The 27,943-nt window shown below is 37.2% G+C and overlaps 2 protein-coding genes across 6 annotated transcripts in view; one reads left to right on the top strand and one right to left on the bottom strand.

Moving 5' to 3' along the window:
* The window catches only part of LOC134527313 (unconventional myosin-IXAa), a 651,966-nt gene that overhangs the window by 413,561 nt on the left and 210,462 nt on the right, over nucleotides 1-27,943 (bottom strand). For all 3 annotated transcript variants that reach the window (XM_063359870.1, XM_063359869.1, XM_063359871.1), the window contains exon 6: nucleotides 1,583-1,742. In XM_063359870.1, coding sequence (XP_063215940.1) covers nucleotides 1,583-1,742 — 160 coding nt within the window. The remainder of the gene's footprint in view (nucleotides 1-1,582; nucleotides 1,743-27,943) is intronic.
* On the top strand, nucleotides 4,726-11,433 carry LOC134527314 (uncharacterized). 3 transcript variants are annotated; one of them, XM_063359874.1, is made up of 6 exons: nucleotides 4,727-5,007; nucleotides 5,533-5,675; nucleotides 7,040-7,249; nucleotides 7,373-7,644; nucleotides 8,845-8,981; nucleotides 10,427-11,433. In XM_063359874.1, the coding sequence occupies exons 1-6, from the start codon at nucleotides 4,784-4,786 to the stop codon at nucleotides 10,650-10,652; spliced, it is 1,212 nt and encodes a 403-aa protein (XP_063215944.1). In that variant the 5' UTR covers nucleotides 4,727-4,783; the 3' UTR covers nucleotides 10,653-11,433. The 3 variants fall into 3 exon arrangements, with proteins under 3 accessions (XP_063215942.1, XP_063215944.1, XP_063215943.1); XM_063359873.1 differs by having other exon boundaries at nucleotides 7,040-7,438; nucleotides 7,514-7,644; XM_063359872.1 differs by having other exon boundaries at nucleotides 4,726-5,007; nucleotides 7,040-7,644.

Below are 27,943 nucleotides of genomic sequence, written 5' to 3'. Positions count from 1 at the left end.
TTCATCTTTAATTACATCTTAAAAATAATACGCATTCAATTTGATGATCAAATAAATTTTTGTGAGGCATAAATTTATATTAATTAATTTTATGTTCAGGCACAAAATTATTTCATTATTTTTACTCTTGACTGAAGAAAAATAGTATCGGAAACTATTAGTTTCTGTTAATATGAAACATTGCTGCATTTTTATTTATTAGTGGTTCACTATTTTTGAAAATAAATAAGAAAACGACGTTTAATTAGCATCACGATTTGATTTTAAAACGGCGCGCTTATACGCCGATATAAATAAATAAATATAAATCGGCGTATATGCGCGCCGTTATATATATATATATATATATATATATATATATATATATATATATAACGCTCGACACCTGACGAATAAACGTTAACGCGTGAGATAATAAAAAAGAGAGGTCAAATGGTTCCGTCTCTCACTCGCACTGGCTAGTCATGACGGAGAGGCCCGAGAATTGCCGAAGACCCTTCGTTTGTGTTTAGTTCACACGTACGCTCACCCGCACACTAGCCCCACGTTTACAATTACACTTTACTACTTTCTCTCCAATATTTCTCGCTCATGTTTACAAATACGAAGATAGACCTGGGAACCTTTTTTGTGTATTGTTTGATTCTCTACAACTTTTGTTTGAAACATTTTTTTTTAAACGCCTAGATTATGAGAAAAACTGAGTCAAACCAATTTTTAACCCTTTTCTCCAAAAACTTCACGTCTGATTTCAAAACATTAACACCATTCAATTCAGCATCCTCGAATTACCCTTATATCAAGTTTTCAGGTCTGCTGGTAAAAAGTGCTTACTTTGCCTCTTATTGACTGGCCTACAGGCGGACTCCTTGTGCTCGAACTATACATAAAACACATGTGCTGGCAAGGAGCAGTCCACGTGCTCAAAATATGTAGAAGATGTGAGGGTAAGAGGAAAACCATATGCTGTCGATATGCTTGCCATGGTCTAGAAACCTGCAGGTAATATGCTCGCCATGCACTTGAAACGTGCAGACCATGTTCTGCTAACGTGCTTGCCATTTACTAGAAAGGCGTAGGCAACAAAAAGGTGCTGGCACGGTACCGATAATGTGCTGGTAGCATAGCATTAGACGTGCAGCCTACGCATTGCTCAAACGTCACGTGCTTGGTAGATTAAGACATTGCTTGAATGTTGTTAACTTGTATGCACGTTACCACACACTAAAGCAAAAACACAATGTTATAGTGCAACGAGCATTCAACAGTAATGTGCTGTCTGGGCTATTGCTCTGCAACAGGTCTTGGTGAAAATTAAATAATTTTAGTAAGCATGTAAATATAATAATTCAAATATAATCTGGTTCTTTTTAAACCATTTTTTGAGAAAAATTTACTTCGATAATATAGTTTGCTTTATATATTTATTTCTTCAAATGCACCTAAAGTACTGAAACCCTTCTTAGTGTAGATATTATATAAACCATCTCCCAGCCTACAAGGTAGTTTAGATAGGTGTGTACTAAATAAAAGGTAGCCTATAGCTAGTGGAACATGTGTGGACTACACACATTAGATGTACCTCTCTCCTCTGGCGTGAGTCCAGCTAGCACTTGGTAAAATATGTGATAGTTCTTCTCGTTAGGCAGGGGCCTGATGACCCGAGTCTGGTCCAGGAAGTAGCAGTGAATTTTAGTTCTGTAGAGGGCGCCGTCCGTCACCTGCACCTCTATGAAGTGGCCCTGCGCGAGAAATGCAGCACACATTACTTTTTACACTAAAACACGGCTCTCAATATTTAAACAAACAGACGGAAATTATTATATTATTTCTCATTTGATTATCATGATAACATTACTTTTGAAATATCATTTTTTTAAACTATATTTGATAGTGCCATACAATTTAATTTTGCAAAAAACCAAAATCATAACAAGGTGATACACCTTATAGCTTAAAAATTAAATTGCATCAACTGAAAATTATATTTATTAGGGCTAATTTCACTACAACTAGATTAACGTTATGTAATTAGGCTTTACTTAAACAACACCAAAATTTTGAGCTAAGCGCAAAGTAGTATGTATTGACCGGTCCAGCGCCAGGATTCATGCTTGTGAAGCTGGAGCCAGGTCAATAACCAATTGCTCTGACGTCACGGCGGTCATTTTGGACTCAAAATTCCTCAAAGTTGACTCAAAATAAATCAAAATTTAAAAAAAATTCTCTTTTTCACGGGAAAAATTATAGTCTTCTTCCTCAAAAATTCAAAAACTCGGATTTCGAAAAGCTTCAAACGACTTTTGCCTTAAAAAGAACACAAAATCCTAAAAGAGACTTAAGCATCCATGTTTAAAGACACCGATAAGCCTCTGACGTACTCTAGGATTAATACGTCACCGTTGCAATTTCCGTTACGGCCACTATCTTAAAAATCTTTATTTATTATCCGATTTCAATTTTAAAAAATTAAATTGTTCAAAGAAAATAATTATTTAAATATTAATAAAATAACACTTATAAACCAACGTTGTACATATCGTTACGGTCGCCATCTTGGATTCTATAAATGTTGCAAGTTTCGTTACGCCCGCCATCTTGGTTGAGTACGATGTCATCGTTACAGTTTTCGTTACACCCACCATATAGGATTCTAGATCGTTGCACTTTACGTTCGGCCACCATCTTCGAAAACCGTAATTCTTATGCTAGAAATTTGGAAAAAATAAAAAATATATATATTTATTAATTAAAATATTACACTTAGGCCTTGAAGTCCTTGGTTCGAACCCGGTAAGTGTGAAAAAATAAATGACAATATATCCTCCCTCCACGGCAGCCACCTCAGGCAAACATCCCACCACCAATACCAAGGTATATATAATCCGCTGGTATGCGTCACGTCCGCCATATTGTTTCAATATGCTAGAGACTACCATTTTATTTTCAGCTCCTAAAGTGCATTGACGTCATGTAGTTTAATTTTTACCCGCTAGAGTGCAGCAATCATTTATTATTACTGTGGCACCCGCCATCTTGACATTTGGGCACCATCTTGGAAACTCCAATTAATTAGCTAGAAATTCGGGAAAAATTCCCAAATTCATAAAAAAATTCGCAATCAATATACAGATTGATTCCTGTCCTTGGTTGTATCCCTGGCCAAGGCAAACAAATTTAATTTTATGCAAAAAATAACAGTTTCAATAAATCATGTTTAAAGTCTTGAAAAAAGCTTATTTTTTTAGCCAACCAGAATCCCATAAGTCGTTATGCACCCCATCTTGGAAATGTGTATTATTTGACCAAGAAATTCAAGAAAATTTTCAAAATTCTTTAAATAAATTCGCAATCAATATACTGATTGATTAGACCAATTCCTGTCCTGGTTCGATCCCTGGATGTTACAAAAATAAGTTATTTAAAAATACCACAAAAGTAACAGGTTCTATAAATCAAACACTGCAAGTTATTTTACAAACATAAAATTTATTACATAAATTCTACACAACTATAAGTACAAAAAAACACAGGGAAAATGTGCCTTTCTAAATTTTCCATGGTGTATAAACTGGATACAACACACATTGCACTGATATTTAATGCTTTCAGAGTTATTATTACAATTTATTGTGTATTACATAATCATGTAATTTCAAGTTTTTGATTATGTCACAGTACGTACAGTAGGGTGATGGAACACCGTTGAATGCTGCTTCCTTTATCAATGTCACTGGAACTGTTGACAACCATTGTAACACCGCTGAAATGTTAACTTCTGAAGACTTCGAGGTCTGCTCTGTGGAAGATGTTGCACGCGTCAAAATCTCCTGCTGTGCTGAGAGAGTAGGTGTAGCTGTTGATGACGTCATCGGGATCTGCACTGTTGTTGGTGGACCTTCCATTCAGGTCGATGTTATAGTTGTAATGATGTCATCCAGTTCTCAAGAATAGGTAAATACTGGTCTATTATGTTATGCAAGTCTAACTATCTGACCCGCACGACACCACGGCCAGAGGTGAACTGAGTGACCTGTCTGCTGAACCTCACTTATATATTCTCATTGACTGGTTCAATACATGTGTCAAAACAACAATCATGTTCAATATGCTTGCACTTAACTATCTCGGAACATTATTTATAATGCCGATGGAAGCTATTGATATAGTCCATCCACGGTAACCTCCTACTTTTTTAAACGAACCTTTGAAAAAACACACCAGGATGCAGCATGTTTGGTTCGTTTGCAAAAATACTTTCCATCATATGCATATTAAACATGCATTAACACTAAATTACCGTATAATGATGTTAAATAAAATTTTACAAAAAAAGTAACTATATATGTACAATATTATTAATATTAATGATCTCGCATGTGTGTAAATGAAACAGTGAGAGAAGTGGTGTGTTGGCAATGATTAGAACGAAATAGTTCCATAGCCAAAATATATATTTTTTGACTTTCCGCGTGTATTTAAGAATTTGTTTGGGTATTTGTTAAGTTTGAACATTTTTTTAAATTTCTGGTGAAATAAAAACGTTATGTTAACGGTAAAAAAATATTACGTGCCGAAACCGTGGTCGCGCATTAATAATGTTAATAGTCACTTGTTTGTTTTCTCTTTCAGCCGTTTGTCTGCAGTCTGCAATCTGTACGCCATATTGCAGTGTGTTTTAATATATTACTGACCGTGAAATAACGTACAGTTTGTGTTTCAGGATTTTGTGTTAATATTTTGTATTTTAACTTTGTTATATTATTTATTATCTACTATTGTAATGATGGAATTTGTTATCGTTTTGATATTTTGTGTGGTTCTTGTGATTGCTGTAATGGTAATTGGTTCCGGGATGGGGAAAGCTACTTCGTCGCAGCGTCAGATGGACATCATTAACGTCGCTCAGAACTTATATGTTTTAATTAGAAAAGGCGACTTGAAGAAATGTGACGTTACGCAGACGACCGCGTTTCTTCTCAACATCGCAAAGTCAACTGTTCTCAAGTAAGTAGGCTTTTTTCGTATTCATGCACGTAAAAAAAATATCGACTGTGTCCTAAGTATTGTCGGCCTGTGTTTCACGAGTTTTTTTGTGTTTTATTTCCAATTTATATTTTTTGGTGTGAGACAACACCGCCATGTGGCGTCTCTGTTGAAAAGTTAACCTAAAATCTTATTAGGCCTACTCAGGTCCTAACAATAACAATATAGGCACTTTCAAGTATTTTTATGGGTGTGATACACGTTTGTTTATAACGATGTTTATAAACTTTATGATAGGTTTAACTATAACATAAGGGAGTGATTTTATAATTTGCATTTAATTTGTTTTTCATCTGTTTGGGAGATCACAAAATAAATAAAAAAACACTTCATTAATTTCGTGGACAAAGTCTGTCATGTTTCCATTTAGTGACCACAAAGCAAATATTTGTGACAAAATGCCATATTTGGAACACTGCCTAACTGCGTATTGTGAACGGGTCCCCGGAAGTGTTATGACAAATGTTTTTTTTTTTTTTTGGTTAGGTACTACAAGAAAGACATTGAAGAAGTTTCAACACCAGGAAAAAAGAGGAAAAAAAGGCCACAGGAAGGAAAGTCACTTGACACAGTCGACGATTTCACAGTAAATGCAATCAGGAATGCAATTTACAGGATGTACGCTGAAGGTAAAAATTTGATACTGAAGAGTAGTTTCAATATCACTGGGGTAGGCCCTACTTAATTGTATTCATTTCATATATCCATATGCAGATTGACCGGTTCAGTTTTTTTCCGATATCATCTGTCCTTTTAAAATACTTAACATTTTTGGGTGGTTTGTTAGGTTTCTTTATTGATATGGTATTGATATATAGAATATTGTGCAACATATGAAATAGGTACACGTCCTTTTAAGGTTAGGTTAAAGATAGAAAGAAAATTGTTACATTCTAAAACTACAAGTAATGTTTATATCGTTATACACAGTATACATATTAAATAACCTCAACTTTTATGATGTATCAGAAGGTTAAATAATGACTATTTCCAGTATCAATAATATCCAGTTGTGCGCTTTAGCAGTAATTGGTTACAAATTAGTGAGTTGTGGTCTAAGCAAGCATGGTTATTAAAAAAAAATTGGGATACTTAATTGGCTAAATTGTACTGTGTGGCAGGGTCCAGTACAATATATATTCTATTGCAAAATAGTGTCATGCCCTGCCTAACCCTTTAGAAAATATAGGGGTATTGTTATTTTATAAACAATAGGCCTACTTCATTGTAATGAAGTATCATATGAAAACACAACATAGCCAGACAAACTGTGTGTTAGTGTATGAAGTAACAGAAGGTTATAAAACAGTAAAAGTTTAGTATCGCGTATCCGATTCGATACATTGATCCTGATCGCATGATCCTGCAAATATTGATCCTGTGATTGATGATGCTTGCTTTTCTAATTTATTACGTTTAAAAATCCTGTACAAAACCAAAACTAAAAACCTGTGATGTAGTAATGAGTTATGATTTAAAGTTGAATAATAATGAAAATATATATGTTTTATTAAACTTATGATAATTATTCTTGCTATACCACAATATTTGATTATGTTCAGGATCTTTGATCTGAATAAATGAAAAAAAGCATGCACCACACGATCAATAGGATGTACAGGTTCATGCATAAAGATCTAGGGATCACATGGGATACACGATACAAAACATTTACCTACAACACAGTGTAGAGCTTGTAACTTATTGATTGCTAAATTGAATGCTGAAATACTAATGTTTTACACAACTTCAATACAAACGCGCAATATAATCGTCATATCATTGCAGACAAAAATACTGCAATGTAGAATTCCTCTAAGCAAACTACAAAATTTAAATTAATTTAAAAGTATTTTTGAAATGTAAGTTTATTAAAACTATTTAATAAATGTAAATTGTGCACTTAAATTATCTTCTACGGGGTTGTGGTTTCGCTTAGTTTTGTGTACCTCTGTTATTTCATGTATTGTTAATGTATGCAATAAATTTACAGGTTTGAATGTTACAGTCGACACCATTTTGAAAGAAATCAGGGAAAGACAAATAGATTATTATGGTGGAAGATCAAGTCTTCATAAATTGTTAAAGAAGATGGGATTTTCATGGACAACTGTTGATGGACGAAAAGCTTTGATAGAGAATGAAAACATAGTATTGCAGCGAATAGATTTCTTGAGAAAGTATAAAGAAGAAAAAGAAAGAGGTGCCAATTTCATATTTGTTGATGAAACATGGATTTTCCAGAGAGGCAAGGCATTAATTTATTTGAAAATTTGTTCTGTGGTCCAATACAAAGTATTTCATTTCCATTTCATATATTTTTCAGGAACTGTATCAAAGTCATGGCAGGACAAGAGTCTACAATCTGCGAAGAGACGTACTGTTGGAGATGGTAAAAGGTTTATTGTTGTTAATGCTGGAGGGCGCACTGGCTTTGTGCCAGGAGCAGGATTACTTTTTGTTTCAGGTCAGAAGACTGCAGACTACCATGGCGAGATGAATGGGGAAACTTTCTTGATGTGGTTTGAAGACATGTTGGTGCATCTTGAGGAACCCAGTGTCATCATAATGGACAATGCTTCATATCACAGCACCCAGGTATGTGCAATGGTAAAGCAGTGTCTTTTTATTGCTCAAATTGTAATGTGAAAAATTTACATGTGTTTATTATTGTGTATAAGTACGAATATTCGAGACTAATACATTTTGCCAGCAATAATTGTTATCTTAATAGTATGCCTACACTACATTTTTATAAACTATAATGTTTGAGCTGAAATTGAATACACACACACACAGATATATATATATATATATATATATATATATATATATATATATATATATATATAATGTAATTGAATTACATTGTAGTGCAAACTAATTTAGTAGAGGGTTTGAAATACCAAATAAATTTTTTTTATTGCAAACAGCATTTGAAAATGACATAATTACTTGTTTGGTAAAAGGACCCACTTTATGAATGCTCTGTTGCCCTACTTAATAAATTAAAATAATATTTTCAAAAAAATTTCTAGTCACTAAACTAACATGCTTTGTTAAATTTAGAAATTCATTACGACAATATGCCAAAACACATGTTTGCTTTGCATAAGTACAGTAGAACCCTGTTATAATTTGTTTTTAAGGGGCTACAAGAAAAAAAAACATAAGCAGGAAATTCAATTTAGTACTTTTTAGTGTGGATTTATTGCCAATGGACTCAACAAGCTGCATAAAGATATATTTGATGCTCCAATTTGCTTGTAGCAAGCCAAAAACAATTTTTCTTTAACATCATGGTGCTTCCAGCTTCTATCTGCTTTGTCTTTACTTACACATTGTCTCATTGCTGTAAAATTGTCATAATTCACGACAGTGTTTACAGTGGAAATGCTTAAGTCCAGTTCTTTTGCCACTTGAACATGTGATTTAAGTGAATACATTTGAAAACACACAGAATGGCTAAAAATTTATGAATTTATTTGTTTTCCAAGGGTGTCAACAGGCAGTTAACTGCTAACATACACATATACATAGACAGTATAGACAAAGGCTTTTAATTTTTTTCGTCTTCTAAAATTTTATGAAGTGAACATTACAAGCACGAAACGCATAATTTGTGAAACATTATATCCAGGAATTAAAAACATTGTCCTTATAGGGAAAATATTGGACTTGAAAAATAATACATTATAGGCAGGAAAACTTTATAAGCAGTAAAATTGTAACAGGGTTCTACTGTCATGAATTCTTATCAGCTACTTGAGTATTTAGTTAAATGTTGGCATAACGTAGGTTGAGAAAACACCTACAACGAACTGGACCAAGGCTGCACTGATCGCGTGGCTGGAGAAGAATGGGATAAAACATGAAAATAATTTGTTGAAAGTGGAGCTGCTGAGAATAGCTAAACAAAACAAGCCCCGAATACGGTATATTATTTCGTTTTTTTCACAGCATTTCTTTAAAAGTGAGATAGTTGCAAAAAATTACGTATACACCTTGTTCTAACACACTTTTCAGATATGAGGTAGACGAGTTGGCTCGTAACTATGGCCACGAAATTCTACGACTCCCACCCTATCACTGCCACTATAATGCAATCGAACTAGTTTGGGCTCAATGTAAACACCATTACAATAGTAACGTGGGGCGGGCCAAGAGATTTGACAATGATGCAGTTGCAGCCATCTGGAAAGAGGCTCTTGATGCTTCCACACCAGAGAGGTATTTTCATGTTGCATGACCAATGGGGTATTCCTTTTGAAGTAGAAATTGTTTTATTTTCCTGTAGAACATTCCTCAAGCTTCAGCAAAACCCTTACCATACATTTTTACATAATACGTAAGTATTGTTGCCTAGCAGCCTGGTCCTACCATTCCTTTTGATAACTTTGTGTGCTAGTGTGTGTATAGTGTGATTATCATTTTGTGTATATTCATATACCAGTAATACAGTTTTAAAACAATTGGTAAAAATAAGTGGTTTGAATTTGTGTAGTTGTCGTTTTGAAAATGTGTTGCATGTATGTGTTTGTGTTCGTGTTTGTGTTTGTAATTTTATTCCCATGTGATTCATACATATCTGTGTAGTTTCTAGATCTAACAGTGGTGACTTATTTGCAAGGTTTTTTTTTTTTTTTGTAATTGCAGTCCATTTGCAATTGTTTCATTTCCATAAATAGTTTTGTATTTATTAGTAATTGTGATATTACTTTCTGTTATGCTTAATCTTGTGTCAATGACTTTAAAGTTATGGTGGGTTCAGTGCTGTAGGCAGATTTCAATATTCAGATAAAATTTCAACGTAGAGAATTTTGAATATTTTCATCTAGCGAACTTGAATAGGTATTTACACATGTAGTTCTTGCACATTAGTATTTTCAAAAGTTATGTTATTATAGTGAAATACATATACAGTAAATCATCAAAACTATTCAAAAAATTAAATTTTCGCTATATCTCACTGTTTTTGTCTGGGACAAATTTTAACCAAAAACAAACACAAAACTTATGAAATAAATATTTTATCATATGCATTCTAAGCCTTTATTGATAACATATATAATATTTACAGCTTTATTATATCTTGAATAAACCACTATAATTTTTTTTTTCAGATAACATAAAACAAAACATGTTACTTCAAGTATTAAATAATAGCTTTGATAGTTGAGGAAAACACATTAAATGAGTTTTGTTGTGTTTAAAAATAGTTTCTTGTGGAGTGAGTTCAAAATTGTATGTAATAAAGAGCATGCCATGCATTGTTTACTATGCCGTTTTGACAGAAACAAACATATTTTGTTATAGAGTGGTTTTTGCTATAAACAGGTCATTTATATAGAGGTTTTACTGTATACATTAATTTTTTTAGATGGGCGAGGTGTGTGGATCACGTGGAGAAGCTAATTCAAGCAGACTGGGAGAGAGAAGTCCACATAGACAGCGGCACCATTCATCCACTCATCATCCACCTCGGCGAGGATAGTTCAAGTGAAGACAGTGACAGCGAAGAATTTGAGGTTACGACACAGCAAGTAGATGGAGACAGTGAAGTACTGGCAGTTCCTCTTGATGATTTACCCGGGTGTGCTTATTGAGGTCTGTATGTAATAAACACCTGGGCAACTGTAAGTATTGGGGTTTGAAACATTTTTTTTTCTTTTATGCATTCCCATTAAGTATGTTGATTACTGGAACTTTATGTATTAACTTTATATTACACGTATTATGAAATTAATAATAAATTTCATTTCTGGATTCGTATAGGTGTATGTGAAACATTTTATTTTGTTGTGTGTCTTCATTTTTCAGTGAACTTACTTGGAAAACAAAAAGCCAGTCCCCATCCAGGGCCACAAATAAATAATGCATATAAGTGGTATAGAAATTACTGTCAATTCTTCACCACAATTTTACTGTTCATAAAATTATGATTTTGTCTAATAAGTATACTCAGGAAAATGTATATAACCATATTTTTATTTGTGGCCTTAACCGGCAAAATGGTAGGGGTTTATTAAATAAAAGAAGAAAATTCATTTTTAAATGTTTTCATCTGAATTTGTTAATTTTATTAAACCTTCAATCCTTAGTCTTTTCCAGATTGCTTAGATGGACAGCCATATGTATAATTTACAATACTTTTTTTTTCAGATGCAGAAAACTGTGTTGAACTGTACTAAATGATGATATCTATTGCTTACATAAATGTTGTAAATTTATAAATTCTCCTAAAAATTTACTTTAAATTATATGTTATTTCTTTAGCTAACAAACTTATTTTTTAATATTTTTACCATTGGGTATCATAAATAATGTTATGAACATATACATGTATACTTAGATCATATTCAAATTACTTATATATATATATATATACATATATACACACATTGTTTTGACAGCTGGTGATTGTAAACAAACCATTTGACATTTGTCACATGGCAATGTTTTTGTTTACATACGGCGGAAGGATACATAGTGACATTAAAGTAGATCCGGTGAAAAGCAGGGCTTCAGAAAAGTAGGAGGTTACCGTGGATGGACTATACTTCAAATTAGTTTATTGCACTGGTTGCACTGAAATAGTATTATTTGGGAATTACTCGAACAACCACTTATTTTATGTTTGCGCGCACTTGAAGTGGTAGTGAATGATGTACCACAGTAATTGCACTGACGCGATGAACTCTCGTCATTCATTGAAGTCTGCAATAATGATGTCAATACTTCAATCGATGAAACAGCACAAGTCGGTAATGGTATCACAGATTACACCGAAATGTATGCAGTTGGTGGTACCGATGACGTCATGATCTCCGCAGCTGTCGACAACACACGAATTGAGCTCTCCGCTGTCGCTGTAGTCACGGTTGTCATCATCGGTATCATCAGGGTCCGCGATGTTGATGATCGATCGTTCATCATGTATGCATTGGAACAGTAATTAAATATAACGAAACTTTCTAAAGAGAGACGATCTGTACTGCACCACAACCAGAGGTGGACTGAGGGTCCTGTCGTCTGAACCTCACTTATATACTCGAGGCCTACTGATACACTACATGAGTCAAAATATTGACAGTATTTAAAATTAATATTTTATAGACAAGGGAGCACATTTGGAAGCACAATCATCAAAAAGGAAGCACATTTCGGAAGCACAATCATCAAAAAGGACGCACATTTGGAAGCATAATCATCGAAAAGGAAGCACAATCGGAAGCACAATAAACAAAAAGGAAGTACATTTTGAAGCTCAATCACTGAAAAGGGGGCACATTTGGAAGCACATTTGGAAGCACAATCAAAAGCACAATCAACGAAAGGAAGCTTATTTGGAAGTTTAATCATCGTAAAGGAAACATATTCGGAAGCACAATTATCGAAAAGGAAGCACAATCGAAAGCACAATCAATGAAAGAAATCACATTTGGAAGCACAATCATCGAAAAAGAAGCACATTTTGAAGCACAATCACAAAAAGGAAGCACAATCGGAAGAACAATGATAGAATAGGAACCATAACCGGAAGCACATATTATCTAAAAGGAAGCACAATCGGAAGAACAGTCAACAAAAAGGAAGCACATTTAGAAGTTCAATCACTGAAAAGGAAGCAAATTTGGAAGCACATTTGGAAGCACAATCATCGAAAAAGAAGCACAATCGGAAGTACAATCATAGAAAAGGAAGCATAACCGGAATCACAATTATAGAAAAGGAAGCACAATCGGAAGCACAATAAACAAAAAGGAAGTACATTCTGAATCTCAATCACTGTAAAGGAGGCACATTTGGAAGCACATTTGGAAGCACAATCATCGAAAAGGAAGCACAATCGAAAGCACAATCAAAGAAAGAAAGCTCATTTGGAAGTTTAATCATTTCAGAGGAAACACATTCGGAAGAACAATTATCGAAAAGGAAGCACAATCGAAAGCACAATCAATGAAAGAAATCACATTTGGAAGCACAATCATCGAAAAAGAAGCACATTTGTAACCACAATCATCGAAAAAGAAGCACATTTGGAAGCACAATCACAAAAAGAAAGCACATTTGGAAGCAAAATAATCGAAAAGGAAGCACATTTAGATGCACAATCATAGAAAAGGAAGCACAATCGAAAGCACAATCATCACAAACGAAGTACAATCGGAAGCACAGTCATCGAAAAGGAAGCACATTTGGAAGCACAATCACGAAAAAGAAGCACATTTGGAAGAACATTCAACGAAAGGAAGCACAACTTGAAGCCTATTCCAAAAAAATGAAGCACATCTAACGAAAAGGAAACACATTTTAAAGAACATTCAAATCAGTAGGTTGCGTTCGTTGATTTAACTTTACGATACAATGCTTCCAACGGTCATTTGCTCCATCTGTCTTTGACTACAACAATCAATGACGTAAAAAGTGTTTGACTCTAAATAGTCTTAGGCCTAGCGCTATTTGACTACAAGACTAGGAGGCTACGAAGATACGAGACTACAGGACTTTATGTATAAATGAGTACTTGACTTCAAAGCTACAAGTTTACAAGGTTCCAATTGCTGCAGATGTCTTCGGCATAATTTTCTCTTTGAATCCAACTGTTCCAGCAACATTGTGTTATAAGATTACAAGGCTATTTGGTTACGTAGCAACAAGTCTACGAGCCTCCAAGGCATCATCACTACGCGACTACGAGCCATGTGGTTTCGAGACTACGCGATTACGAGTCTACAATGTTACGAGACTGCAGGCCTACAGGACTACGAAGCTTCCAGAACACAATGTTACGTAATCGCGAGGCTATAGGACTACGAAGCATCCAGAACGCAAGGTTACGTGATCGCCTGGCTACAGGACTACGAAGCATACATGACACAAGGCTACATGGCTACGAGACTAATTGTATCTATCTTGAATTTCATTCATCAGCGAGAGTTAAGTTATCTCATGCAAAAGAACTTGTTGCAATTATTGCTTATTCCTGCCAACAGATGGTGCCACATGTGTTGAGGTAAATATTTTTTTTATGTCTGAGGTGGGATGCTCCACGAACGATCGGAAAATAAGGAAAGCTTCGCTAGAAAAGAAGGAGAAGGATGTTCGATTTTCATGTTAGTGCTTCTTAGATGTTTCATAGCATATTATTTAATTGAGAAATGGATGTTTCAATTTTAATTTCAATGATAAAATTATTGTAAGACACAACACAAGGCTGCGAAGAAACGTGGCTCCATTAGCTCCATTCAGCAGCGAGAGTTAATTTATCTCATGCAAAAGATTTTGTTGCAAGTAGTCTCGATTATTGTCATGAGATGTCCTCACGTGTTGTTTTGAGTCAAATTTTATTTAGTTTTTTATGTGGGATCCAGGACGCTCACTTACGATCGCAAAAGAAGGAAGGCTTCGCTGGACACCAAGGACAAGGAAGTTCGTCGTGATAGTGTTTCTCATCCATTTTATCACATATGATTGGACTGAGTAATGTTCTTTTTTTTAATCCAACTGATAAAAATATTGTAAGTGCTGATTTAGTAGCAGAAACTTACAATTTTATTACAACTCTGGATAAAATAACATGACTCATTAAGTAAAATATCCTTCATTCAGAGATCGATTTCTCACAAATAATCCTGAGCACTCGGGAATATACCATCAGATGTCTAGCTAGGTATAATCAGGATCACTAGGTGAAAAGTATGTATATATATTTATATATATATTTATATATAGTCAGGAAAAATCAGGAGAACACGCAGAAAAATATCGTAAGTTTTCCATAATATCAGACAAATCACAGAAAAAAAATATAAAAATGATAAAAATAAAACAATAATCAAGCTAAAAAAATTATTAAAAAAATACAAAAACTGGTTCTGTCAACTTGTTAACTTCTCTTTTGTTGAGCAACGATAGAATTTTAGTATAAGCCAGAATTTTGATAATTTTTTATCCAATTAGGTAATGGTTTTTATTTTTTTTTTTTTCTGTGATTTTTCTGATATTAAGGAATTTTGTGATATTTTCTCCGTGTTCTCCTGATTTTTCCTGAATATATATATATATATATATATATATATATATATATATATATATATATACGCGCACACACACATATACACACACACTTTTCACCTAGTGGTCCTGATTATACCTAGCTAGACATCTGATAGTATTTTCCTGAGTGCTCAGGATTATTTGTGAGAAATCGATCTCTGCATGAAGGATATTTTACTTAATGAGTCATGTTATTTTATCCAGAGTTGTAATAAAATTGTAAGTTCCTGCTACTAAATCAGCACTTACAATATTTTTATCGGATGGATTTTAAAAAAATAACATTACTCAGTCCAATCATATGTGATCAAATGTATGAGAAACACTATCACGACGAACTTCCTTGTCCTTGGTGTCTAGCGAAGCCTTCCTTCTTTTTCGATCGTTCGTGGAGCATCCCACCTCATACATAAAAAAAAAATATTTACCTGAACGCATGTGGCACCATCTGTTGGCAGGAATAAGCAATAATTGCAACAAGTTCTTTTGCATGAGATAACTTAACTCTCGCTGATGAATGAAATTCAAGATAGTTAGATACAATTAGTCTCGTAGCCATGTAGCCTTGTGTCATGTATGCTTCGTAGTCCTGTAGCCAGGCGATCACGTAACCTTGTGTTCTGGATGCTTCGTAGTCCTATAGTCTCGCGATTACGTAACCTTGTGTTCTGGAAGCTTCGTAGTCCTGTAGGCTCGCAGTCTCGTAACATTGTAGACTCGTAACCACATGGCTCGTAGTCGCGCAGTCTAATGCCTTGGAGCTAAGTAGACTTGTAGCTACATAACCAAGTTGCCTTGTAATACAAAAACCTAATGCAGCTGGAGTAGTTGCAGTCAGAAAAGTCCATTCCGCCGAAGACAGATGCAGCAATTGGAGCCATGTAGACTTGTAGCTTCCAGTCAAGTACTCATTTAGACATGTAGTCTTGTAGTCTCGTATCTTCGTAGCCTCCTAGTCTTGTAGTCAAATAGCACTAGGCCTAAGACTTTTTACAGTCAAACACTTTTGACGTTATTGATTGTTGTAGTCATAGACAATTGGAGCACATGACCGTTGGAGGCATTGTATTCTGTAAAATTTACGAACGCAGCCTTCTGAATTGAATGTTCGTTAAAATATGTATCCTTTTCTTTAGATGTGCTTCCTTTTTGTTGAATGTGCTTCCGATTGTGCTTCTTTCACTGATTGATCTTCCAAAAGTGCTTCCTTATTATTATTGTGCTTCCAAATGTGCTTCCATTTGATGGTTGTGCTTCCGATTGTGCTTCGTTTGCGATGATTGTGCTTTCGTTGTACTTTTTTTTCTATGATTGTGCTTCGGAATGTCTTCCTTTTCGATAATTGTACTTCCATATGAGCTTCCTTTTTGTGACTATGCTTCCAAATGTGCTTTCATTCGTAAAATGTGCTTCCTTTCAACTTGATTGAGCTTCTGATTGTGCTTTATTTCCTATGACTGTGCTTCCAATAGTACATCCTTTTTGAGATTGCGTTTCCTAATGTAATTCCTTTTTGATGATTGTACTTCCAAATGTGCTATTTTTCGTTGATTGTGCTTCCTTTTCGATGATTATGCTTCCAAATGTGCGTCCTTTTTGATGATTGTGCTTCCGAAATGTGCTTCCTTTTTGATGATTGTGCTTCCAAATGTGCTCCCTTGTCTATAAAATATTAATTTTAAATACTGTCAATATTTTGACTCATGTAGTGCATCAGTAGGCCTCGAGTATATAAGTGAGGTTCAGACGACAGGACCCTCAGTCCACCTCTGGTTGTGGTGCAGTACAGATCGTCTCTCTTTAGAAAGTTTCGTTATATTTAATTACTGTTCCAATGCATACATGATGAACGATCGATCATCAACATCGCGGACCCTGATGATACCGATGATGACAACCGTGACTACAGCGACAGCGGAGAGCTCAATTCGTGTGTTGTCGACAGCTGCGGAGATCATGACGTCATCGGTACCACCAACTGCATACATTTCGGTGTAATCTGTGATACCATTACCGACTTGTGCTGTTTCATCGATTGAAGTATTGACATCATTATTGCAGACTTCAATGAATGACGAGAGTTCATCGCGTCAGTGCAATTACTGTGGTACATCATTCACTACCACTTCAAGTGCGCGCAAACATAAAATAAGTGGTTGTTCGAGTAATTCCCAAAGAATACTATTTCAGTGCAACCAGTGCAATAAACTAATTTGAAGTATCAATAGCTTCCATCGGCATTATAAATAATGTTCCGAGATAGTTAAGTGCAAGCATATTGAACATGATTGTTGTTTTGACACATGTATTGAACCAGTCAATGAGAATATATAAGTGAGGTTCAGCAGACAGGTCACTCAGTTCACCTCTGGCCGTGGTGTCGTGCGGGTCAGATAGTTAGACTTGCATAACATAATAGACCAGTATTTACCTATTCTTGAGAACTGGATGACATCATTACAACTATAACATCGACCTGAATGGAAGGTCCACCAACAACAGTGCAGATCCCGATGACGTCATCAACAGCTACACCTACTCTCTCAGCACAGCAGGAGATTTTGACGCGTGCAACATCTTCCACAGAGCAGACCTCGAAGTCTTCAGAAGTAAACATTTCAGCGGTGTTACAATGGTTGTCAACAGTTCCAGTGACATTGATAAAGGAAGCAGCATTCAACGGTGTTCCATCACCCAACTTTACGTACTGTGACATAATCAAAAACTTGAAATTACATGATTATGTAATACACAATAAATTGTAATAATAACTCTGAAAGCATTAAATATCAGTGCAACGTGTGTTGTATCCAGTTTATACACCATGGAAAATTTAAAAAGGCACATTTTTCCTGTGTTTTTTGTACTTATAGTTGTGTAGAATTTATGTAATAAATTTTATGTTTGTAAAATAACTTGCAGTTTTTATTTATAGAACCGGTCACTTTTGTGGTATTTTTAAATAAGTTATTTTTGTAACATCTAGATATCGAACCAGGACAGGAACTGGTCTAATCAATCAGTATATTGATTGCGAATTTATTTAAAGAATTTTGAAAATTTTCTTGAATTTATTGGTCAAATAATACACATTTCCAAGATGGGGTGCATAACGACTTATAGGATTCTGGTTGGCTAGGAAAATAAGCTTTTTTCAAGACTTTAAACATGATTTATTGAAACTGTTATTTTTTGCAAGTAGTATATATTGGCCGGTCGGGGGACAGGCGCCTGGCGGTGGTGCGTGGTGCCGAGCCACATCTCTGACGTCACGTCCATCTCTGGCGTCACGGCGGCCATCTTGGATGGTTGTGACCTTGACCTTTGACCTTGGCCTTGAATTTGATCCTCAAAAATGGCCAAAATCCGCCAAAATTGGGCAAAATTTGCCCAAAATTCCTCAAAAATCGCCAAAATTTCCATTTCTGTGGAAAAAAGTTCCGCCAAAAAATCTCAAAAAATTCCACAAATTAAAAATTTCTCTTTTCGAGGGAAAAATTCCCTGTTTCGAGGGAAAAATTCCCGTTTTTAGTCCTTAAAAATCCCAGCGGCTGAAAATTCCTAACACTGACTTAAGCATCCTTAACTCAAGCCTCAGTTAAGCCATTTCTAGGAATAAGGATACCATGACCACCATCTTGGATTATGTCGTCACCGTTGCAATTTTCGTTACGGTCGCCATCTTTAACTTTTTTATTTACTATCCGATTTTAATAAAAAAATTAAAATTTATTAAAAAAATTCAAATAATAAAAATTTAATAAAAATATTTAAAAAGCATACTTTTTCGACTCGGAGCTCGGAGTCCTCGGTTCGAACCCGACGAGTGCAAAAAAATAAAAATGACGACCGATCCTTCCCTCGTGGTGGGTGCTGGCAGACTGACTCCCACCACTTTTTATCATCATCTAGTATGACGTGTCCGCCATCTTGTCTTCGATGCTGGAAGCCATCATCATTGTATCGTCGGCTAGCTGCGCCGATGACCTGTTAGTTTAATTCGTATCCGCTAGAGTGCAGTAATCATTTATTACTCTGACACCCGCCATCTTGTCATTTGGCCGCCATCTTGAAAATCCGTAATTATTTAGCTAGAAATTCGGGAAACGTTCCAAAATTCATTAAATAAATCACTCATTAATTTACATATTGATTCTATCGATTCCCGTCCTCGGTTCGATACCCTATCGTTGCAATAATGTTTAATCTTATGTAAAAAAAATAATTTAAATAAACCTTGTTCAACATTCGTAAAGAGACTCTAAATCCTCTACGACCACCATCCTATCAGACATCAAGACCACCATATTGGGAATGTGTAATTTTAATGCTAGAGATCCGGAAAAAAGTTCAGAAATCATTAAATAAATTTCCGATCAATATACTGATTAATTAGATTGACTAAGGTCCTTGGTACGATCTAGGATGATGCAAAAAAAATTAAATATAACATCAATTTAACATAATAGTAACAGGTTCGAGGAATTAAACACCGCAAGTTCTTTTACAAACATAATATTTATTACATAATTTCTATTCTACTACAGGATCACTTACGAAAGCCAGCAATCTTATAATCATTTAGTTCCGCAGCGGTGTGAAATGACTAATTCTTAGCTCCAATCGGTTTATACTAGACAGAGTCCAGCTAGAACCTTTACAGACATAGTCCACCTCTTCTTGACAGAGTTTCTGGATACCGTTTTTAACAGTTTGCTTCACATCGTTAGAACTGTAAATTACTGCAGCCGATGTCTCGAATGCACACTTCTTCACTTTGTCATCGAACGGATATGGCTTTCCATATATACAGTCCAACCACAAGTTATATTTCAAAGGTCCGTTTGTTGCTACATCATGAGTAAGCTGATTGATTATCTTCTGTCTGATATCGTCAAGAAAATTACAAATGTCCTTCGACTCACCAAACGTATTTAGATAATAGTAGTCTTTCAACGTTCCACGAAATGCAGACTGCGCCAAGTAGAAGCCATTATCGTTCACTTGTAATGCTCCGAACACAGTGTTAGGTTTAGTTCCATGTTCAGACGTCATAACAATCGGTTGCTGGGCATCTGTTTTTTTTTGGTTGTACGCTTTCGTGTCTCCAATCTAAAGCGAGGAGTCGAAATGTCGGCAGGTAGTTCAGCAGTAGGAGCACAGACTCCACCTATACATTTTTTCGCATGATGTCGCAAACTGTCAATTCGAGTAAACCATTTAAGGCACTCATCACATCGAAACTTCATGCGAGAAGGATTCTTCGTGCATTTGCTCCGCTCATGTCTTCGTGCATCATGGGAAAATGCGAACGACGTATCACAGTAGCTGCAAGGATACCGTGGTGATGAAGACGATCCTTTCAGACCCGATCCAGATACAGGCGTTGCAACAGTAGTACCATTTCCAGGCATTCTCTTATGCACATCGATGCATCGTTGTTGCGACGAAACCTTTACTTTCTGCCGCACAGCAGGACCTTTGCATGCCTTCATGTGCGTTTTCATATTATCTTTTCTGGCAAACTGCTTATGACATTTCTCACAAACAAACATTTTACGATATAGGTTCTTGACACATTCGCTCGTCTCGTGTCGCCGAGCATTGCTGTTGTTTGAGAAAATCTTGTCGCAGTAACAGCACCGATGTTCGCTAGTTGTCAAATCAGCATCCATTGAAGTCTCCATCGAGGTCGTATCGTCGATCGTCGTGGTTTCCTGCACATCCAGCTCAGTAGTCATTAAGCTATCTTCTGCTGGTGGTATCACATCTGTTGAAATCTCCTCCAATGTTGACGTCGTCGTCGTTGCCAACGAGATCTGCTCCACCATTGTCGTCGCTGACGTCAAGGTTCCCGTAGACGATGGTACAACGTCCATCGAGTTCGGCGTTAAAGTCGGTAAAGATGCCATCGAGTTCTCAAGAACAGGTAATTACGCGACTTATGCACCAGATGAAATAATCTAGGTGATCCTTACACCGTCGACGACAGTAACAAACTGAGCGACCTGCTGTCTAGGACTCGCTTATATACATGCACCGGATGGAATAATACGCTAGTCAAATCAAGAATCATTTACAATAATACTAGAGTCAAAACAACATTAAAAAAAGAAGGACCATCAACGAAAAGGCAGCACATTTGGAAGCACCGGCAACGAAAAGGAAGCACCGTCAACGAAAAGGCCGCACCATCAACGAAAAGGCCGCACCGCCAACGAAAAGGAAGCACATTTGGAAGCACCGACAACGAAAAGGCAGCACCATCGACGAAAAGGAAGCACATTAATTTGTCATTGACTCCAATATACATTGGCTCCAATATTCATTGGCTGCAATATTCATTTGCTCCAATATTAATTGGCTCCAATATTCATTAGCTCCAATATTCATTGACTCCAATATCCATGAGCTCCAATATCAATTGGCTCGAATTGCTCCAAAAGGTTCCATCAGCCTTTTGGCTCCAACAGTCTTTTGGCTCTGATAGTCATTGGCTCCAATAGTCATTGGCTACAATATTCATTGGCTCCAATAATCATTGACTGCAATATTCATTGGTTCCAATATTCATTGGCTCCAATATTCATTGGCTCCAATATTCAATGACTTCAATATTCATTGACTCCAATATTCATTGGCTCCATCAGTCATTGACAACTACAGTCTTTTGGTCCCAAAAGTCTTTTGGCTCCAAATATATTAGGCTAGAATTCTTCGAGTCTAAGAGACTATGACACCACATGGCTACGAGTCTAAAATGATCTAGCTGGTTACGAGTTATACATGGCTTGCGAGGCTACAGAGCTACCTAGTTTCTAGTACACAGGTTTACATGACTGCGAGGATACAGGACTACAAGTCTGCAAGAGTACTTGACTACGAAGGTACTCGTCTACATGACTCCAGTTACCGCATCTGTCTTCGACGGAATTTTCTCTTTTGCTCCAACTGCTCCATCAGCATTATGTTATAAGATTACAAGGCCTCTTGCTTACGTAGCTTCAAGTCTACGAGCCTCCAATGCATCATGACTACGAGACTACGAGCCATGAGGTTACGAGTTTATGCGATTGCGAGTTTTCTAGGTTACGTGATCGCGAGGCTATAGGACTACGAAGCTTCCAGAACGCATGGTTACGAGACTGCGAGGCTACAATTCTACGAGGTTCCAAGACATCCTGGCTACGCGACTACGAGTCATGAGGTTACGAGACTACGTGACTACAAATCTTCAAGTTTACGAGACTGCGAGGCTACAGAGCTACGAAGCCTCTAGTACACAGGTTTACGTGACTGCGAGGATACAGGACTACCAGTCTGCATGAGTACTTGACTACGAAGCTACTCGTCTACAAGGCTACAATTACAGCATCTGTTTTCGTAATAATTTTCTCTTTTGCTCCAACTGCACCACCAGCATTATGTTATAAGATTACAAGGCCGCTTGCTTACGTAGCTTCAAGTCTACGAGGATACTTGGATACGTAGCTTCAATTCTACGAGGTCCTAAGACTTCATGACTACGCGACTTCGAGCCATGAGGTTACGAGATTACGTGACTACGAATCTTCATGTTTACGAGACTGCGAGGCTACAGAGCTACGAAGCCTCTAGAAAACGAGTTTACGTGACTGCGTCGATACAGGAATACAAGTCTGCATGAGTTCTTGACTACGAAGCTACTCGTCTACAAGGCTCCAATTGACACATCTGTCTTCGATGGAATTTTCTCTTTTGCTACATCTACACCATCAGCATTATGTTATAAGATTACAAAGCTACTTGCTTACCTAGCTTCAAGTCTACGAGGCTCCAATACATCATGACTACGAGACTACGAGCCATGAGGTTACGAGACTATGCGATTGCAAGTCTTCAAGGTTACGTCATCGCGAGGCTATAGGACTACGAAGCTTCCAGAACGCATGGTTACGAGAATGCATGACTAATTGGCCGCATGGCTACGAAACTTTACGTCTCTAACTGACTACAATAGCACTATTCAGTGGTGAGAGTTAATTTATTTCATGCAAAGGTACTTGCTGCAAGCAGTTCCGCTTTTCAACATCAGATGACGTCACGTTTTGCTTGCAGGTAAAATAATACTTATTTATATTATGCGGGATGCGGGTTGTTCACTATCGATCGCATAAGAAGAATGGCATCGAAAGTCTTCAAGGAGAAGGAAGTTCGTCCTTCCTGCTAGTGCTTCTCAGATTTCTCACGGTCCGCCATCTTGGATTGCGACGTCACGGCTGCCATCTTGGATAGGTGTGACTTTGACCTTTGACCGAAACCGCAGGAATGATCGCAAGAACACGGATTAACCATCAAAATATTGATAAGAATAATCAGGAGCACACGGAGAAAACCATCATAATATTGGCAAGAATAATCAGGAGCACACGGAGAAAAACGACACATGTTTTCTTTGATATCATAAAATTACAGGAAAAAAAATAAAAAAATAAAAAAAATTAATAAAAAAAATTAAAATAAATACAAAAAATACATAAACAGATTCTGCTTGCTTGTGAACTTCTCATTGTTGAGCAAAGATAGAGTTCTAGTACAAGCCAGAAAATGTTTATGTATTTTTTGTATTTATTTTAATTTTTTTTATTAATTTATTTTTATTTTTAAATATTTTTTTTCCTGTAATTTTATGATATCAAAGAAAACATGTGTCGTTTTTCTCCGTGTGCTCCTGATTATTCTTGCCAATATTATGATGGTTTTCTCCGTGTGCTCCTGATTATTCTTATCAATATTTTGATGGTTAATCCGTGTGCTTGCGATCATTCCTGCGGTTTCGGTCAAAGGTCAAAGTCACACCTATCCAAGATGGCAGCCGTGACGTCACAATCCAAGATGGCGGACCGTGAGAAATCTGAGAAGCACTAGCAGGAAGGACGAACTTCCTTCTCCTTGAAGACTTTCGATGCCATTCTTCTTATGCGATCGATAGTGAACAACCCGCATCCCGCATAATATAAATAAGTATTATTTTACCTGCAAGCAAAACGTGACGTCATCTGATGTTGAAAAGCGGAACTGCTTGCAGCAAGTACCTTTGCATGAAATAAATTAACTCTCACCACTGAATAGTGCTATTGTAGTCAGTTAGAGACATAAAGTTTCGTAGCCATGCGGCCAATTAGTCATGCATTCTCGTAACCATGCGTTCTGGAAGCTTCGTAGTCCTATAGCCTCGCGATGATGTAACCTTGAAGACTTGCAATCGCATAGTCTCGTAACCTCATGGCTCGTAGTCTCGTAGTCATGATGTATTGGAGCCTCGTAGACTTGAAGCTACGTAAGCAAGTAGCTTTGTAATCTTATAACATAATGCTGATGGTGTAGATGTAGCAAAAGAGAAAATTCCATCGAAGACAGATGTGTCAATTGGAGCATTGTATACGAGTAGCTTCGTAGTCAAGAACTCATGCAGACTTGTATTCCTGTATCGACGCAGTCACGTAAACTCGTTTTCTAAAGGCTTCGTAGCTCTGTAGCCTCGCAGTCTCGTAAACATGAAGATTCGTAGTCACATAATCTCGTAACCTCATGGCTCGAAGTCGCGTAGTCATGAAGTCTTAGGACCTCGTAGAATTGAAGCTACGTATCCAAGTATCCTCGTAGACTTGAAGCTACGTAAGCAAGCGGCCTTGTAATCTTATAACATAATGCTGGTGGTGCAGTTGGAGCAAAAGAGAAAATTCTGACGAAAACAGATGCTGTAATTGTAGCCTTGTAGACGAGTAGCTTCGTAGTCAAGTACTCATGCAGACTGGTAGTCCTGTATCCTCGCAGTCACGTTAACCTGTGTACTAGAGGCTTCGAAGCTCTGTAGCCTCGCAGTCTCGTAAACTTGAAGATTTGTAGTCACGTAGTCTTGTAACCTCATGACTCGTAGTCGCGTAGCCATGATGTCTTGGGACCTTGTAGAATTGTAGCCTCGCAGTCTCGTAACCATGCGTTCTGGAAGCTTCGTAGTCCTATAGCCTCGCAATCACGTAACCTAGAAGACTCGCAATCGCATAGACTCGTAGTCTCGTAGTCATGATGCATTGGAGGCTCGTAGACTTGAAGCTACGTAAGCAAGAGGCCTTGTAATCTTATAACATAATGCTGATGGAGCAGTTGGAGCAAAAGAGAAAATTCCGTCGAAGACAGATGCGGTAACTGGAGTCATGTAGACGAATACCTTCGTAGTCAAGTACTCTTGCAGACTTGTAGTCCTGTATCCTCGCAGTCATGTAAACATGTGTACTAGAAACTTCGTAGCTCTGTAGCCTCGCAAGCCATGTATAACTCGTAACCAGCTAGATCATTTTAGACTCGTAGCCCTGTGGTCTCATAGTCTCTTAGACTCGAAGAATTCTAGCCTAATATATTTGGAGCCAAAAGACTTTTGGGACCAAAAGACTGTAGTTGTCAATGACTGATGGAGCCAATGAATATTGGAGTCAATAAATATTGGAAGCCATTGAATATTGGAGCCAATGAATATTGGAGCCAATGAATATTGGAACCAATGAATATTGCAGTCAATGATTATTGGAGCCAATGAATATTGTAGCCAATGACTATTGGAGCCAATGACTATCGGAGCCAAAAGACTGTTGGAGCCAAAAGGCTGATGGAACCTTTTGGAGCAATTCGAGCCAATTGATATTGGAGCTCATGGATATTGGAGTCAATGAATATTGGAGCTAATGAATATTGGAGCCAATTAATATTGGAGCAAATGAATATTTCAGCCAATGAATATTGGAGCCAATGTATATTGGAGTCAATGACAAATTAATGTGCTTCCTTTTCGTCGATGGTACTGCCTTTTCGTTGTCGGTGCTTCCAAATGTGCTTCCTTTTCGTTGGCGGTGCGGCCTTTTCGTTGATGGTGCGGCCTTTTCGTTGACGGTGCTTCCTTTTCGTTGCCGGTGCTTCCAAATGTGCTGTCTTTTCTTTGGCGGTGCTGCCTTTTCGTTGTCGGTGCTTCCAAATGTGCTTCCTTTTCGTTGGCGGTGCTGCCTTTTCTTTGTCGGTGCTTCCAAATGTGCTTCCTTTTCGTTGGCGGTGCTGCCTTTTCTTTGTCGGTGCTTCCAAATGTGCTGCCTTTTCGTTGTCGGTGCTTCCAAATGTGCTGCCTTTTCGTTGATGGTCCTTCTTTTTTTAATGTTGTTTTGACTCTAGTATTATTGTAAATGATTCTTGATTTGACTAGCGTATTATTCCATCCGGTGCATGTATATAAGCGAGTCCTAGACAGCAGGTCGCTCAGTTTGTTACTGTCGTCGACGGTGTAAGGATCACCTAGATTATTTCATCTGGTGCATAAGTCGCGTAATTACCTGTTCTTGAGAACTCGATGGCATCTTTACCGACTTTAACGCCGAACTCGATGGACGTTGTACCATCGTCTACGGGAACCTTGACGTCAGCGACGACAATGGTGGAGCAGATCTCGTTGGCAACGACGACGACGTCAACATTGGAGGAGATTTCAACAGATGTGATACCACCAGCAGAAGATAGCTTAATGACTACTGAGCTGGATGTGCAGGAAACCACGACGATCGACGATACGACCTCGATGGAGACTTCAATGGATGCTGATTTGACAACTAGCGAACATCGGTGCTGTTACTGCGACAAGATTTTCTCAAACAACAGCAATGCTCGGCGACACGAGACGAGCGAATGTGTCAAGAACCTATATCGTAAAATGTTTGTTTGTGAGAAATGTCATAAGCAGTTTGCCAGAAAAGATAATATGAAAACGCACATGAAGGCATGCAAAGGTCCTGCTGTGCGGCAGAAAGTAAAGGTTTCGTCGCAACAACGATGCATCGATGTGCATAAGAGAATGCCTGGAAATGGTACTACTGTTGCAACGCCTGTATCTGGATCGGGTCTGAAAGGATCGTCTTCATCACCACGGTATCCTTGCAGCTACTGTGATACGTCGTTCGCATTTTCCCATGATGCACGAAGACATGAGCGGAGCAAATGCACGAAGAATCCTTCTCGCATGAAGTTTCGATGTGATGAGTGCCTTAAATGGTTTACTCGAATTGACAGTTTGCGACATCATGCGAAAAAATGTATAGGTGGAGTCTGTGCTCCTACTGCTGAACTACCTGCCGACATTTCGACTCCTCGCTTTAGATTGGAGACACGAAAGCGTACAACCAAAAAAAAACAGATGCCCAGCAACCGATTGTTATGACGTCTGAACATGGAACTAAACCTAACACTGTGTTCGGAGCATTACAAGTGAACGATAATGGCTTCTACTTGGCGCAGTCTGCATTTCGTGGAACGTTGAAAGACTACTATTATCTAAATACGTTTGGTGAGTCGAAGGACATTTGTAATTTTCTTGACGATATCAGACAGAAGATAATCAATCAGCTTACTCATGATGTAGCAACAAACGGACCTTTGAAATATAACTTGTGGTTGGACTGTATATATGGAAAGCCATATCCGTTCGATGACAAAGTGAAGAAGTGTGCATTCGAGACATCGGCTGCAGTAATTTACAGTTCTAACGATGTGAAGCAAACTGTTAAAAACGGTATCCAGAAACTCTGTCAAGAAGAGGTGGACTATGTCTGTAAAGGTTCTAGCTGGACTCTGTCTAGTATAAACCGATTGGAGCTAAGAATTAGTCATTTCACACCGCTGCGGAACTAAATGATTATAAGATTGCTGGCTTTCGTAAGTGATCCTGTAGTAGAATAGAAATTATGTAATAAATATTATGTTTGTAAAAGAACTTGCGGTGTTTAATTCCTCGAACCTGTTACTATTATGTTAAATTGATGTT

Source organism: Bacillus rossius, chromosome 1 (genome assembly GCF_032445375.1).
Source record: "Bacillus rossius redtenbacheri isolate Brsri chromosome 1, Brsri_v3, whole genome shotgun sequence".
NCBI classification, from domain to species: Eukaryota; Metazoa; Arthropoda; class Insecta; order Phasmatodea; family Bacillidae; genus Bacillus; species Bacillus rossius.
The sequence above is the reverse complement of the archived record's forward strand: the minus strand, read 5'-3'. Positions and strand labels throughout refer to the sequence as shown.

Bases quoted from the DNA above. Each gene is read 5' to 3' on its own strand.
- LOC134527314 (XM_063359872.1), top strand. From the start codon at position 4,784: ATGATGGAATTTGTTATCGTTTTGATATTTTGTGTGGTTCTTGTGATT. The intron at 5,676-7,039 runs GTAAAAATTTGA...ATAAATTTACAG, and splicing joins TTACAGGATGTACGCTGAAG to GTTTGAATGTTACAGTCGAC. The intron at 8,982-10,426 runs GTATATTATTTC...TAATTTTTTTAG, and splicing joins CAAAACAAGCCCCGAATACG to ATGGGCGAGGTGTGTGGATC.